The 16,260-nt window shown below is 44.9% G+C and overlaps 1 protein-coding gene across 1 annotated transcript in view; it reads right to left on the reverse strand.

The window, feature by feature from the left end:
• MAP2K6 (mitogen-activated protein kinase kinase 6) overlaps window positions 1–16,260 on the reverse strand; it is a 486,415-nt gene that overhangs the window by 27,455 nt on the left and 442,700 nt on the right. The window contains exon 11 of the mRNA XM_078654284.1: window positions 181–226. Coding sequence (XP_078510410.1) covers window positions 181–226 — 46 coding nt within the window. The remainder of the gene's footprint in view (window positions 1–180; window positions 227–16,260) is intronic.

The following is a 16,260-nucleotide window of genomic DNA, read 5'->3' on the forward strand; positions in this document are numbered from 1 at the left end:
TTGCAACAATGGTCACCATAACCACAAAGAATCCTCTAGTAGATGTGCAGGAGCCTCAGTTTAAACAATCATGAACCACACCCCGCTTGCTTACTGTTCTGCTTTTCAATACAATGCATAAGCACACGGCCAAGTGATCTGATTCAGAATCTGTCAACTGCTGAGGCACTTAGTACTAACCATAAGCTCTGCATATGTTGGTCGGTCTTTGGAATTCTTCTTCAAGCTTGAAAATAAAAAGAACAGTAAAAAGAGTGAGAGTGGAGGACTTAACTTCAAACTTTCTCAGCCAGTAGTAAATATAGTTATGTGTTACATATGCCGATTATTTTCTTTAGTATACAAACATAATTTACCCACCATTAAGGCAGTTAGAATATCCTGGAAAGCAGAGGATTGCATTACCAGCAGATGCTTTCCAGTCAATGCTCACCCAAATGAGACTGAGTTCCACTGAGCAGACTGCAGCACTCATTCCCACCACTTAAACAGTAGTGCCCATGCTACAAATCATATGAAACTCAATGACACCACACCTGTAAGAAAGTGGGTTAGTAGTTGGGAAGGGAGAAATAAGTCCTCAACCTTCTGTCTACTGCGAACCAAGTACCCTTTTGAAACACTTAGCTCTGTGGATACAGGATACAGTCAGAGCAGTCCAACGCTCACTCAGGGGAGGTGCTATGGACTAGTACCCCAGGCTGAAGGCATGCATCAAATAACACCCAATAAATCAGGTCCAGGCAGTGCTGTTTAAATAGTCAAAGTACATTATCATGCACACACTACTCAATACCACGCATTAATGTACAAATGTATGCATGATGGCAGGTGGAAATACAGATGGTGTTACCGTCCTCAGTTAATACTGCTAACGAGCCCTGAACACTCCAAATAAACTAGATACAATGCAATGGGGATCAGGCCTACTGGTCACCACATTAATAAAAGCAGAAAAGTATCAAAATAAGCCACTGCATCACCATTAAAATTCAAAAAGATGGTACCATCTTCCAATGACACTCATTATGGCATGTAACGACTCACTTTTCACTGGTGAGGTGTCATTTCGATCCAGGCTCTAACCACCAGGAGAGGTTTGTTCAGATCTCCTGGCCTTTATAATTTGTTTTATTTACAGGAGCTAGATATTTTCACTGCTCTCCTTCCAATGAGTGCAAGGAATAGCTCAGTGTCTGCCCTCCTGCCCTATACTTCCTTGTCTAGAACATGTCTCTTATTTGGAACATGTCCCACTCCTTGGCGCAGGACCTTCATCGACAACAACCAAAGGGACTTCATGGAAGAGTTTCCTTTGTGCCTGCACTCCACAAGTCCTATGGCTTCTGAGTCGCTTGCAAGGCACTGTAGCAGCAGGTTTCAGGATCCTCTGCATTCTTGAGGTTGCACGCCTGCAAGACCATTGCACAGAAGATCGTAAAGAATGATCCAGGGTCCCAGTGACCAGGTTCACCCATCTAGTGACCCCAGAGGGTATAGGGGTGGCCAGCACCACTTAGCCCTAAAGAAACAAATTCTAGTTTGAAGTTCTTGAATGCATCCTTGTAGCAGCAGGTCAGGTTTATTCTCTCTTAAAGCCGAGCATTCCTATGACACCGATTCCCCAGGACAAGATTGTACTTCAAACTCTATCCCTTGTGCAAGGGTTAAGTGGGAATGGAAAGTTCTGGACCCGAGGCACCTGTGCTCAATTCTAGGGTCATACATCTTCGACCACGCCCTAACCATACTCTACAGCAATTTGGGAAAATTCAAGATGTCTCTGTCAACCAGGTGCTCAAAAACCTTATCTAAGGGTAGCCCCTTCAATGACTAGCTCCAGAGGTCTGGCCTCCCTCCTTTATTTCGGTAGAGTTGAGCTTTCCCAGGCTAGGTGCAGTGTGAAGAGTAATTAGCACATGCGTGATCCATCCCCACCATCTTCTTTTCCATGTGCAGGCCTCTTTATTGGCTACTGGCTCTGTTGTGAAAGGAGGCCTTTGATTCTCCAGCTGTCCAGCACAGTAATTTACTTAGTCCAACCCAGGAAACAAAATCCTGGAACTGGAAAAACCTCATTAGAATTTGAGTCAGAGAAAAATGACAAATCATGAAGTGGCACAAGGAGTGGAAATTAATGCATTTGGTATCCTGATTTGCCATAGTATTTGGGAGTTAACGGAGTTACTATGTCTAACTACGGCGAAACTGTAGTTGGTGCATATTTCATCCTCCCTATACAATACACAGAAGCTCGCATACTGTTCAGTAATTATTATAAATGTTCACACACTTTCTATTAATACTCACTCTTATTATAAGGTTTTCCCCATGTATCACCAATTCTTGAAGGGTTCCTTCTGTGACAGGCTACCTATGCGCAGATACCAGCTAAGTTAGATGGCAGTTTGACATGGTCAGCCTCTACATATGTGCATACGTGTGCGCGCGTGTTAATGTGCAACGATCCACGAGCCTCTTACTCTGGCTGCGCAGCAGCTGACCTGATCTTTAAAAGAGGATACTGGCAGTTAGCACTGTAGGTGTATGTATGTATGGTATATCCATAAAGCAAATCAAGCCAAAAGGCAGCAGAGCGCTGTTCATGGTCAAAGCCAAGCTTAAAGTCAACGAGTAATAGGAGAAGGAGTCATAGGAGAGAACGTGGAGATCCCATCCATTATAAAAGAACTTACAGTAAGTGAGACTCAGGAAATGTGACTCGCTCACACAGAAGTCCAGAAACCAGGTAGTAAACAAAAAACAACAAAAAAACAATCCAGAGAGATTAACTGAGGCAGAACCCAATGAGGCCAAACCTTTGAAGTTCCACTAACCATAGAGACTTTTGGATCTCTAACAATCTGTGGAGCTCGCTCCACACAACCCACATTATGAAGCTCAGTCACTGTCATCTAGATTATTACCTTTACTCACTATCAAACATACTGTTGAGTGTACTACCTGGAACATTCATTACCATAATTACCAGCACGGCGTTCACATCCACCACTCACACTCCAGAGGTCACACCCACTACCCAGAATGTGAAATCCACATGCACAATCACCTTGCCTGTAAACGTCACTCTCATTGTCTGGGATTTGAACATCACACCCACCACCCATTTGATTGTGATATGAATGGCTATTATCGCTGAGCAAACAGCCACTCTAGAATTCAGAATACACATGAATGACTACAAATCTTCATTATTTTACATTATTCATGAAAATAACATAATTCACATACACTATAATCGATTTCTACTGATAAACAAGTTACTTACCTTCTATAATGCCTTATCTGGCAGAGACTATGTCTAGCCGCAGATTACTTACCTTTTAATTTCCCCAGATGTCAGACTGTATCCAGAAGATTTTTTGTGAGCAGTACCCCTGCATGCGGTGACATCAATGAGCTCCGCATCCGTTGTTGGCATTGTCTGAGTCAGAATTGACGTCACAGTACTTATATAGGCACCACCAAGGAGCGTTAACCTCAGTTTTTTTAACAACTTTCCACGCCACAATCATGGAGTCATGAAAAACACTGACCACTGGCGTGACATTCCTGTCCATAGAAATCTATTTGCAGAGCGGGGAGGGTGGATTGGTCGGTAAGGAATCTGCGGCTAGATTCAGGGCCTGATTTAGGTTTCGGCAGACAGGTTACTCTGTCACAAGGGTGATGGGTATCTCATCCGCCGAAAAATAAATCCCATAGGATATTATGGGATTTATATTTTGGAGGATGGGAAATCAGCCACCGTTGTGAAGGAGTAACCCGTCCGCTGAAAACGAAATCAAGCACTGCCTGACCTTTCTTCACACCGATATATCCCATAAAGAGTTGGTCATCCACCTGGAACTCCCATATACAGTCAAGGTAGAACAACAATGCTCTTTTTGGGTCCAGATGGTGGAGTCGCTGCTCTTCTTTAGAGGGATGCGGAGGAGCGAAAAAGGTAGTCAAGGTGATGGTTTGGCCTACATGAAAAGGAGTCACCACTTTTGGGAGAGAGGAGGCCAGGGTGCAAAGCACCACTTTGTCAGGATGGATTGAGAGGTAAGGCGGCTTAGATGATGCCTACAGCTCACTACCTCTACAGGCAGATGTAATTACCACAAGGAAGGCTGCTTTCAGGGTAAGAAGCGTGAGGGGACAATTGTGAAGAGGCTCGAAAGGAGCGCTAAACAAAAAAGTTAAAACCATATTAAGGACCCACTGAGGCATGATGAATGGTGAAGGAGGCAACAGATAAGTAAGACCCTTGAGAACCCTATGTACAATAGAGGACTTGAGCAAAGAGGGTTGATTAGGCAACCGTACAAAGGCAGAAATGGGAGAATGATGGCCCTTAAGAGTGCTGAGAGCAGAGCCATGCTGGGCAAGAGAAAGAATGAAGAGCAGAACTCCAGAAAGAGGGGCAGAAAGGGAATCCACTTATTTTTCTGCACACCATGCAGCAAATTTATTCCAACGGCAGGCGTACACCATTTTGGTGGAGGGATGCCTGGCTGCCAAGATGACGTTACAGACTTTGAGAGGAAGGTCGAAGGCTGTCAACTTTTGCCATGCAAGAAGGTGGATAGTGGACAGGTTCTGGTGGAGCACCCTCCCCTGTTGCTGTGTCAGAAGATCTTCCCAAAGGGGGAGCCTGATCAGTGATCGATGGCCATGCTCAGAAGCTAGATACTAGACTCTCCGTGCCCAGTAAGGAGCCACAAGTGTGACTTGGGCACGGTTGTTCTTTATTTTCTTGAAAACTCTGGGTAGGAGTGGAAAGGCATACAGGAGGCATGAGCTCCAGTGGAGACGAAAACATCTGTGACTGAGTGCCGCCTTGGAAACTCCAGAGTGGAAGACTGCTGACATTGCGCGTTCTCAATGGAGGCAAATAGATCTAATCAAGGCTCTCCCCACTAATGAAAGAGACCTTGCAGTACCACCGGATGGAGATGCCACTCGTGATCCGCTAGGCATCGTCGGCTGAGTTCATCTGCTCTAGCGTTCAGAGAACCTGCCGGATTTTGAACCACCAGAGATATGTTTTGGTGTTCCAGCCATGTCCAGAGATGCAGGGCCTCTTGCGACCCCACCCGCCCTGTTTTTTGCAGTACCACATGGCAGTATTGTTGTCTGTAAACACTTGTATAGCCTTTCCTTGATGGAGGGTAGAAAGGTTTTCAATGCCAGTCAGATCACCCAGAGCTCCAGCATGTTGATGTGGAGCCCAGATTCCACCAGAGTCTTCTGATCTGCACCTCTCCCAGACGGCGGCTCCATCCAAGGCATGACGCATTTGTCACAACTGTGAAATTTGGTTGGAGAAGAGTCTGCCTCTGACCTAATCGCGGTTTATCAGCCACTGCGGCAAATCCTTTGCAGTTCTTTCTGAGATCTGGACCAGGTCGGAGAGATTTCACTGATGCTTCCACTGGAACTTCAAGTCCCACAGCAGAGACCGGATATGTCATCTGGCATGTGTCACCAGCAGGATGCAGGAGGCTATGAGGCCCAGCAGCCGCAGTCAGTCTCACTGAACCAGGGATAGAGGCTAAAATATCAGTACCAAAGCCTGAATATCCTGGCCTTGTCTCTTGGGAGGAAAAGCCCAAAACTGTACTGAAAAGAAGAGCCTTCACAGGTTTCTTTGTAGTTTCTTGTAGTTTATTGATTAAACAGCATCCCAGCAGAGAACAGCTTCTTCTACATCAATAGCTCTCATCTAACTGTTCATATACCTAAATAATATTCTATGGCCTACATACTTTACAAACATTTCCTAAACTCCAGATTGTATCATCTTCCAAAATTACAACATTGGATTATACATTTTTAACTTGAAAAGGTCCTTTATATTTGCTTTCACCCTTACGAACCTATTCATTTTTCCGCACTACTAGCCAATCACCCACTTGAATAGACAACTGTTTTACTCTTTTTCTGAAATTGTACACACTTTTCATCCTTTCTTGATCTTCTTCAACTTTCCTCGACTCCTGATCACGATCAATCCATAATTTCTCCTTTTCACACAATCAAACAGGACATTCTTTTTTTCCTGGTTCTCTTCCCTTGAGAGACACAAAAGGAGCTACACCAGTAGTAGAATGGGGAGTAATTCTATGCATCCACATCATTTTCCTTAATTCTTGTCTCCAAGACAAAATGTTTGCAAGAGATAACTGTATACTTTCCATTATAATTCGATTAACTCTTTCTACCAGACCATTTGCTTGAGGACAAAAGAGAGCTATTCTTTCATGAGTAATACCCATCCTTCTAAGATAATCCACCATCTCCTTTGAAACAAATTGTACTCCATTATCAGTTACAATACTAGCTGGTATTCCTTCCTCAAGGACAATCCTTTCAAGAAACGTATTGATTTCTCCCATGGTTTCTACCACAAACCATTTGGAATGATAGGTTTATTCTTGTGTTAATTGACTATCTCTCATTCCTAACTTACTAACTGGTCCAATAAAATCTATAGATAATTGTTCCCAAGGTCTTGATGAAAATGTTGTGCATTCCAAAGGAGGTTGACGTACAACTTTGGATTTATCACTGTTAAAGCAAAACTGACAGTCCTTCACCAAGGCCTCAACTTCACTATCAACCCCAGGCCACCAAAATGATTCTCTAACTCTCCGTTTTGACATTCCCTCACCTGGATGACCCTCATGAATAATCTCAAGAACATGTTTTCTTACTCCTCCAGGAGGTACAATTTGCCATCTGCTCATAATATTTCCATTACTTAAACTCAATTCTTCTTTCACCTTAAAAAATTCCATCAGTTGCAAATCTTTGCTATCATTAAAATTCCAACCTTCAACGATTTTAGATTCCAGTTTTTTCAATACAGAATCATCTTCCATGGGCTTGCTCCATTCCTCAGATGACAAAGCAATGACTCCTGTGTTAACATCAATGTCGCCATTTATATCACCACAAACCTCATTACAATCTATACCTAGAGGCATCCTCGATAAAAAAATCAGCAATTTCGTTTTTCTTCCCTTTAACATATTCAATTTCATAATTGAATTCCATAACAGATAGTAATCATCTAGAAATTCTTGGAGTTATGCTGCCTTCCAATCCCCTTCCACCTTTGAAAATGTACAATAATGGTTGATGATCAGTACGGATTCTGAAACGAAGAACCCATAAGTAAAACCTAAAGTGACACATTCCCCAACAGCACGCCAAAGCTTCCCTCTCAATTACCGAATAAGATCTTTCTACACCCTGCAATCTTCTCGAGGCAAAACCAATGTTTCGTTCTTCATCATCAACCACCTGTGACAATACTGCCCCAACACCAACACCACAAGCATCAATAGTCAAGAACGTTTTTCCACCCACTTCAGAGCCTCCTAATGTAGGTGCTTCAGATATTCTCTTTTTTATAAGTATGAAAGGCTCCTTACATTCAATGGACCATTCAAACAGAACATTTTTCTTCATAATTTCTCTTAAAAGTTCAACAATTTCAGTAAAACTATTTACATATTTCGAGCAATACTCCTAAAAAGGACCGAAGTTCGTCCTTATTCGTTGGTTCAGGTCCCCTGACGAAGCTGTGTTGAGTGCTTGCCAGGTGAGACCTCTTTAGAGACTCTGACCTGAATCATGATATTTCTGTATTTTACTTGGCTCATTTTTTTTTTAACTATCGCACTCACTGTTTTCTCTGCTTTTAATAATTGAACAAACCGCCACTCTACACTCGGAAGTGGAGGAGGGAGGGTTCGAACCGCCGACCTGGTTGGGCAGTTGGTTAGCGATTATCGGGCTAGTTGTTCAAAGCGGGGCTATTTAGCCCGCATGCTGACGCGGACGCGCAGCGCTGGTCCCCTGGCGCAGCTGTGTTGAGTGCTTGCCAGCTGAGACCTCTTTAGAGGCTCTGACCTGAATCGTGATATTTCTGTATTTTACTTAGCTCGTTTTGCTTTTAACTATCGCACTCACTGTTATGTCTGCTTTTAATAATTGAACAAACTGCCACTCTGCACTGGGAAGTGGAGGGAGGGAGGGATCGAGCCGCCGACCTGGTTGGGCTGTTGGTTAGCGGTCTAGTTGTTCAAAGTTGGGCTATTTAGCCCACATGCTGACGCGGATGAGCAGCGGACGTGCCGCTGGCGCGTAAAAGGCAAGCCCGTCTGCACCCGCCGCGTGCAGGCCAGGCACAGGGCCTGTCCCCCTGGCTTCAAAATGAATTACCTACACCAACGAGGAGATATATAGGTTGAATCCTGGTAAAGGTATGTCATGCTGTTCATTCACCCCTATAACCATCACTGATAGAGGTATGGAGAGCTCCTCCTGCTCCAGCTGCCAGGTACAGCTTCCCCGCTTTCTTAATCTATTAGTAGATGATTCTAGAACCTCCACGGACAAGAAGACAGACACAAGCAGGGTTGGGCTTTAAAATGTGCTTTATTCAACGCCAGATCCTTAATTAAACACAGTGCGGAATGTGCCTTGCTACTGGAGGTACAAGAGATTAAACTGGTCTTTATTACAGAAGCATGGACAGATCTGGCCTCTGGACCAGATCTAGTGAAGGCTATCCTCCCAGGGTTCCATTGCTACACCTTGGACAGGTTACATAAAAAAGGGGGAGGTCTTGCAGTCATTTATCATGATTCTTTAGGACCTAATTTTCTCTCAATTTCCAACACAACATGCGAAGCCTTAGCTTTTGATATTCACTCAATGAATCACAGGACTTTTAAAGGCATATTGCTATATCGCCCACCGGGTCCAAAAAAAGGATTCCTGGAGACAGTGGGTACCTTACTCGAAGAAGGGCTATGTCTAGAATCATATACAGTAATGGGGGATTTTAACTTTTATCTAGAAAACCGCCTGGACTCTGATACTCATCAGCTGGATCAAATTATGGGGACTGGAGGCCTTCATCAGCTGGTGAATACCCCTACGCACGAAAAAGGACATCCTCTAGATGGTATATACTCAAACAACCATGATCTTGGTTGTATTTCTGTTCTCCCTCTTTTATGGTCGGACCATTGTGCTATTCAGTTTGAATTGAAGTGTGGTGGGACTCAACTAGCTAAAACTAAACCAGCCCAGGTGATTGTGACTAGAGCCTGGGGAAAACTGGACATTATTAAATTTGAAAGCTCCCTAAGCAGCTCGATGCGACCCACCCCATATTGGAGTGGAAATCGCAGCAGCCGCTTACAATCAATGGCTAGCTAAATCCTGTAATCTATTAGTTCCCAGCAAACAGTGGACTCCCAAACGAGCTATACCATCAGCCCCTTGGTACTCCGAAGAACTTAGAGCCAAAAAACTGGAGTGTAAACTGTTAGAAAGAGCATGGCGCAAAAATTATAATGAAACAGACAAGGAAAGATACAAACTTTCCATTGCAAGTTATAAACAAATGTTACTAGAAGCTAAAAGACAGTTTTTTTCTATGCAGATAACACTGGCTAAGTCCAACTCTAAGGAACTTTTTAACACCATTAAAAAATGGACTACTCCTACTGTTCCTAGGAGCCATAGTAACTCCTCATTCTGCAATGAAATCGCCTATTTTTTTAAACATAAAGTTGAAGTGATATTTTCTTCCTTCTCTGAAGCTAATGAAATGACACAGTCAGACTCCAACAGGGACAGGTTGGGCAGCAGTGACTCTTCACCGACACTTGATCAATTTTCTACTATTGGGGGTATCAGAATTAGTCATGGTCTTGACCCTGATTTGCTCAGGAGCCCCCAGTGATCCATGTCCTGCCTGGGTCATTAAACAAATAGGAATAGCCCCCTTGTTAAATACTGTCTTTGCTTCCGGTACATTTCCTAAAATCTGGAAGCAAGCCTCTGTTCTTCCGCTTTAGAAAAAGCTGAATCTAGATCCAAAAGAACCTAACAACTATAGGCCCATCTCGCGGCTCCCTTTCCCTGCTAAGATTCTGGAGAAGGTGATGAACATCCAACTCAGTGCATTTCTCCATCGTAACAACTCTCTGGACCCCTCACAATACAGGTTCAGGGCTGATCACAGCACTGAGTTGGCTCTGTTGAAGTCTAAGGAGGAAATCAGAGAAGCCGGAGGAGGTAATGCTGTCCTGATTTAACTGGACTTGTCCGCGGCTTTTGACACGCTCCATCACAAGTTGTTGATGGACCGGTTGTCCGTGATTGGTGTGGAAGGACAAGCTTGGAAACTCCTACAGTCTTTTTTAGCTGACAGGTCCAAAACTGTGGATCTGGATGATAATTCATCTAAGCCATTCATACTCCTGTGTGGGGCTCCTCTAGCGGGAGTCATTAGATCTTTTGGCTTCCCGCTCACCTCCTACGCTGACGACACACAAATTGTGTTAGTCATTGACTAAAGGAGGTGAGAAAGAGACTGGGGATCGTTTCCATGAGTACATGAGTGCAATATCAGGTTGGATGTCCTCCAACTGCTTAAGGTGTAATTCTAATAACACCGAGGTCTTAAAGTTCGGGAATAATCCACTGGTGTGGACACCAGAATGGTGGCCAGAAGAGTTGGGCCTTTGCCCTACACCCACTAAGAAGGCCAAAAACTTGGGGGTAGTAGTGGATAATAAACTTGCCATGGGGGATCAAGTTAGCTTGGTGACCTCAGTCTGTTTCATGATTCTCAGAATCATAAAGGAAATCAAGCTCTTCCTGACCGAAACTAATCTTAAGACAGTGGTCATGGCCCTGATAACATCGCGTTTGGACTACTGTAATAGTCTATATATGAATATGCAAAACAACATTTGAATAGCCTTCAATTAGTCCAAAACGTAGCGGCCAGGCTGCTGTCTGGAACACCTAAATTTGTCTCTGTTAAAGGGGAGCTCAAGAAGCTACATTGACTCCCAATAAAACAAAGAACTCGCTTTAAGGCTCTTTGTATAGTCTTTAAAGCCATTAATGGTATCGGTCCGGAATTTCTTAAGTAAAAGTTCCAATGGTACGTTCCAGGGAGGACGCTAAGATCTACCAGTGCTAAACAAGTGCAAGTTCCCATGCCGAAAAAAGTAAACTGGGGAGGCAGGAGTTTTACTCACTGTGCCTCGAGAGCCTGGAACGAGCTCCCTTTCTTCCTTAAAAATGACCCAAATCGTCTCACGTTTCGGAAGAGCCTGAAAACATGTCTTTTCTCACAGTAGTATTCTGTTAGCTTCCCAGCTTTTCTCACAGTAGTATTCTGTTAGCTTCCCAGGAAGCCAGGTACTTAGCGCCAGGACACCCAAGGGTAATCGCGCGCTCTATAAGTGCAAAAACAATAACATTTTAATCGCTTTGATAATACTTTTTTTGGGTCGTATACCTTCTGAACTCACTTCATGTCCCAAATAATCAAACTTTGTCTTTCTCAATTGACATTTTTCTCTTTTTATCGTCAAATTATGTTTCTCCAGTCTTGTCATTACTTCCTCAAATAATTTATTATGGTCAAAATAATCATTTCCAGCAATTGAAATATCTTGGAAATACCAAACCTTTTTCATGTCTCCAAAATATTTTTCATTGCCCTTTGAAAAACCAAAAGGCATCCTCTTGTATCTAAATGCACCAAGAGGTGTGGCAAAGGAAATCAGATGTCTTGATGACTCATGCAATTTAATTTGATGATACTCCTCAGACATATCAAGAACACAAAAAATATGTCCATCACCCATGGTTGATAACATTTCTGATATATTAGACAGTGGTTCTCTATTTACCCAAATGTTCTTGTTGAGATCACGCAAGTCTATACAAAGATAAATTTTTTTACAATCCTTTGGGGCAAGCACAATTGGAGCCAACCGTTCGGAGGCTTCGATCAGCTCAATGATTCCTTTCGTCAATAAATTATCAATTTCTTGACGCAAAGGCTCTAAGATTAAATTTGGTACATTTCTTATTTTATGAACAACAGACTTAGCATTTTCCTTTAAAATTATCTTATGCGAAAATCCCTTCAATAGTCCTCACCTTGAACTAAAAACATTAGGATATCTTTCAAATAGCTTATTGTCATCACATATATCTTGAACAGCTGTCTTTTCTAGAACCATACCAGGTTCTTTGACATTTGGATCAATAATGATGTTTAAAACTCTCTGGTGACGCCATCCCACGAGATCAGAGCCCAAATCTGTAATATATACTCTACCTCTAACTGCTTCACTCTTAAATTTTAAAGTCATCCAACACATTCCCAAAATTTCTATTCTTTTTCCTGCATACCCTACTGCACGAATATCAGGACAGTATATAATTGGACCACATTCCTTGGACCAATTATTTTCAAAAGATTTGTTGGATATAAGAGTATACAAACTCCCAGAATCTGCCAATACCCTTATCTTATCTCTTTTTCATCAAGTGAGATAATACAATATAGTTTTTCTAGTTTGTCTGTACGTTCCATTTTTACATTAATGCGTGAAACCTGCTCGAGCGCGCTTCACGCTCGAGCAGGCTTTAATTACGCGCTCAAGATAAATACTAAGTCGGTTTCAAGATCTTATTATTTACTTTAAAAACTTCACTCTTTACCAATGTTGATGGACAAAAGAGTGGGGAAAAAATATAGAAGTTCAATAATACTTTGTACTCACGACGTCTAATAAGATCTTGATCTGGCCTTATTCTTTTCTTATAAATCAAAGGATGAGATGCTGATTTCTGCTCCTTGCGCAGGTACTCGTCGCCATTAAAAGAAAAGAAGAGCCTTCACAGGTTTCTTTGTAGTTTATTGTAGTTTCTTGATTAAAAAGCATCCCAGCGGAGAACAGCTTCTTCTACATCAATAGCTCTCATCTAACTGTTCATCATGGAATTCTCATCCACTTTCATTCTACACGTAGCTAAGTAACCAACACTATGACATAGGCAAGTAGACATCTCTACATATACCTTGCCCAGAACAGCTTAGATGAAAGGAAGCGTCTGAGAAGGAGTCATGTGTGACTCGGGCGTCTTGATGGCGAACCCCCGGGAGTGCAGCAGGTTCGCCGTAGTCTGTAGGTGAGAGACGACAGCCTGAGGCGAGCACGCCTTCATCAACCAGTCATTCAGATAGGGGAAGACTGAAACCCCTGATCTGCGCAGATGAGCTGCAACCACCGCCATCACTTTTGTGAACACCCGAGGGTCGCTGGTAAGGCCAAAAGGGAGCACGGGGAACTGAAAGTGCTTGTGGCATACCGTGAACCGCAGGTAACGCCTGTGGGCCGGCAGGACAGGGATATGGAACTAAGCGTCCTGCAAGTCCAACGCCCCTTGGCCAAGAGGGCTGGAACTTCCTGCTGGAGAAGTGCCAAGTAATCCCCCGAAATGTGGTGGTACTGATGTGGCATGGCTGGAGGGGTGGTCTTGAAGGGGAGGGAGTATCTCCTTTGGACTATCGGCAAAACCCACCTGTCCGAAGTGATGGTGCGCCAGTGGGGGAGGTGATGGCGAAGCCTGCCGCCCACTGGCGTATGATGGGCCTGAAACACAGGACTAGGAAGGTTTGGAGGCAGGGGAGGTGGTGGACTGACCTGCCTGCTGGCCCCGTGACCCACCGCGGTGAGTTCCAAGTCTGTGGCTCGGCTGAGACTGTTGCTGCTCAGGCCTGTGGCTTTGAAACAAACGTGTTTGGGCGTCACTTCCTAGGCCACGAAAGGAGCGAAAAGCAGAGGCCGAAGGAGTGGCCGTAGCCCTCGAGTCCTTAAAGCGCTCCAACGCACTATCTGCCTTGTAATCAAAAAGGCGAGTGCCATCAAAAGGCATGTCCATCATAGTGTTTTGGACATCCCCTGAAAAGCTAGTGGTCCTCAGCCAGGCGTGACGGCGTAGCACCACTGTTGTGGAAATCTCTCTGCCCAGCGAGTCGGCGGTGTCAAGGCCACAACGAATCGTGAACTTGGCTGCATCTCTCCCCTCAGCAATAGCTTGGGAGAGAACCGTCCGGGCCTCCTCCTGACACCGAGGCAGCACCTGCGCAACTGTATCCCAAACAGAGTGGGAATAACGGCCCAAGAGGCATGTGGTGTTCACAGACCGTAGCCCTAAACTGTCGGAAGAGAAAATCTTCCCAAACTGCTCCAGTTTCTTGGATTCCCTGTCCAGAGGTGCGGAAGGGAATGTGCTTGGGGATGCAGAGGCTTGGACAACCAAGCTCTCAGGGGTAGGGTGTCGGGAGAGGAAAATGGGGTCGCCCGTGGCCGGGCGATAGGGGCGAGCCATGTTACTATCCACAGGAGCCCCTGTGTTGGGCCTGGACCAGGTGCTCAAAAGGACGTCTGAAAGTGCATCATTAAAGGGCAGCAACGGCTCCACAGAGGAAGCCTCTGGCCAAAGCACTTCTGTCAGGAGGTTAGTCCTGACGGCCACTGTAGGGAGCTTGATGTGGAGAGCCTCTGCTGCCCTACCCAACACCACTAAATAAGTACCACCCTCCTCCGTAGCCAAGGTAGAAGGAGATAGTGCGGCAGGTTCTGGTGAGAAATCCAGATTACGGCATCTCTCAAATCCTCTGCCCAGTTCGGGTCTAACCCGCATTGGGCTGCGAGAGGGTCTTAAGACCTCTCCCAGTTCACCCCGTCCTCCATAATCTTCTGGGCAGGTGGGAAAGATGGAGAAAAGGATAAAAATTCCCCATCGGAGTCGGAATCGGCATCGATCCACACTGGTTCAGCACCGTCTCCATGTCTGGGTGGAAGCCGGGGACGACATCAGCCGGGGAGCCAGCTGGCAGCGGTGCCATAGACGTTGAGGTCAGTGGAGGCCGTACTAGGTCAACCGACATCGGCTGGGAGCCATGCATGGATCCATGGGGGTCTCGCGGCGCCAAAGCCATCGACGATGTTGGTGCCGAAGCCGCCGACGTTGAAGAGCGAGGATCCTCAGTCGGTCCGACTGCAAAGGCTTCGTCGCCTGCCGGGCCTCAAGCAACTTTCGGGACCGCTCCTGCAAAGTTTTCGGGGCCATGGCCCGGCAGTCGGGTCACGACGCAGGGTCGTGGTCATGCCCCAGGCAGTAGAGGCACTCGCGGTGTGGGTCATTCACCGACATCATGCGGAAACAAACCTCGCAAGACTTGAAACCGGGCATTCCTATACACCAGGTGTCAAAGACTCAAAAAAGACAAACAAAAATCCCAAAAAACTCAGTCAAATATTTACTGGGGGTACCGCTCTCACCGGATCTGCACTTGCTGGTGCGGAAAAAGAAAGAACTGACATCAGTGGCAGCATCAGGGCGGCATCTAAGTAGCGGCTGGGACGTCATCCCAGCGATCAGGATGCCTACGACGGACGCGGAGACGCACGACCCCACCTACCGACGCGCAGGGGTACTGCTGACGAAAACTTTCCGGATCCAGTCTGACACCTGAGGGTAATTATAAGGTAAGGAATCTATCACTAATATGTCTCTTTTAGATATCTGCCTTTTCCCCAAAGCATTTTGGGCAGATTGGTCTATTCTTGCTGTGGAGAACAGCTGCTGAAGAAATTTGAAATGGATAGGTTTGTGTGTTCATGATTCATTGAGACCAGTTTGATTTGCATACTACAGTAGGTCCTTTGGAGCACAGTGTTTTCTGTTCTCTGGTCCATGCAATCCACAAGCGGACCAGGTCATCCATGCGAGAGGTGGAACATACCCTATACAGTTCGAACACCCACTTGGTGGAGTCTACCACAAGTAGGATAAGAGGGGGAAAATCTTTTGATTTGTCAGGAATCCCAGGTAGGTGGGACTGGAACGTGTTGCAGCCTCAGGTATAAAGGTATAAAAATTAGCCTAGGGAACGAGCGGTGTAGCTATGTGTCAGTTGCTCCAGTGTAGCAAACTTAAATTGAGGTACAGATCTCTCCTCTGCCTCTTACTGAGTCTAGGTACGCTGCACTAATTTGTCTGTCGCAGGTGGTAGCAGCAGGTTGCACAGGAGGTAAATTGTCTGTGAGTTATGTGTGAAACAACCATGCCGGCAGCTAAGTCTCCACTAGACCCAACAGGTTGTTGCAGTAGTTTTTATTGTGTGTGGATTTCTAGGAAAGCCAACTGGGAGGAAAGTTTAAGCACAGTATACCCTACTTGGTCGCATCCAGGATTTAAGTAAGGAAGTCCGTCTGGCATTTGGCTGGTACCAGAACCGTGCATAGTGGCATTGTGTCACCAGGTAATAAAGTTCCAAGTCTGCCATTTCTATCCTCATTTGTCATATGGCAGTGTTAGTATGTTCAATCTGAGTGAACTGGTAATATT

The sequence above is a fragment of the Lissotriton helveticus genome, chromosome 7 (assembly GCF_964261635.1).
Source record: "Lissotriton helveticus chromosome 7, aLisHel1.1, whole genome shotgun sequence".
Taxonomy (NCBI): Eukaryota; Metazoa; Chordata; class Amphibia; order Caudata; family Salamandridae; genus Lissotriton; species Lissotriton helveticus.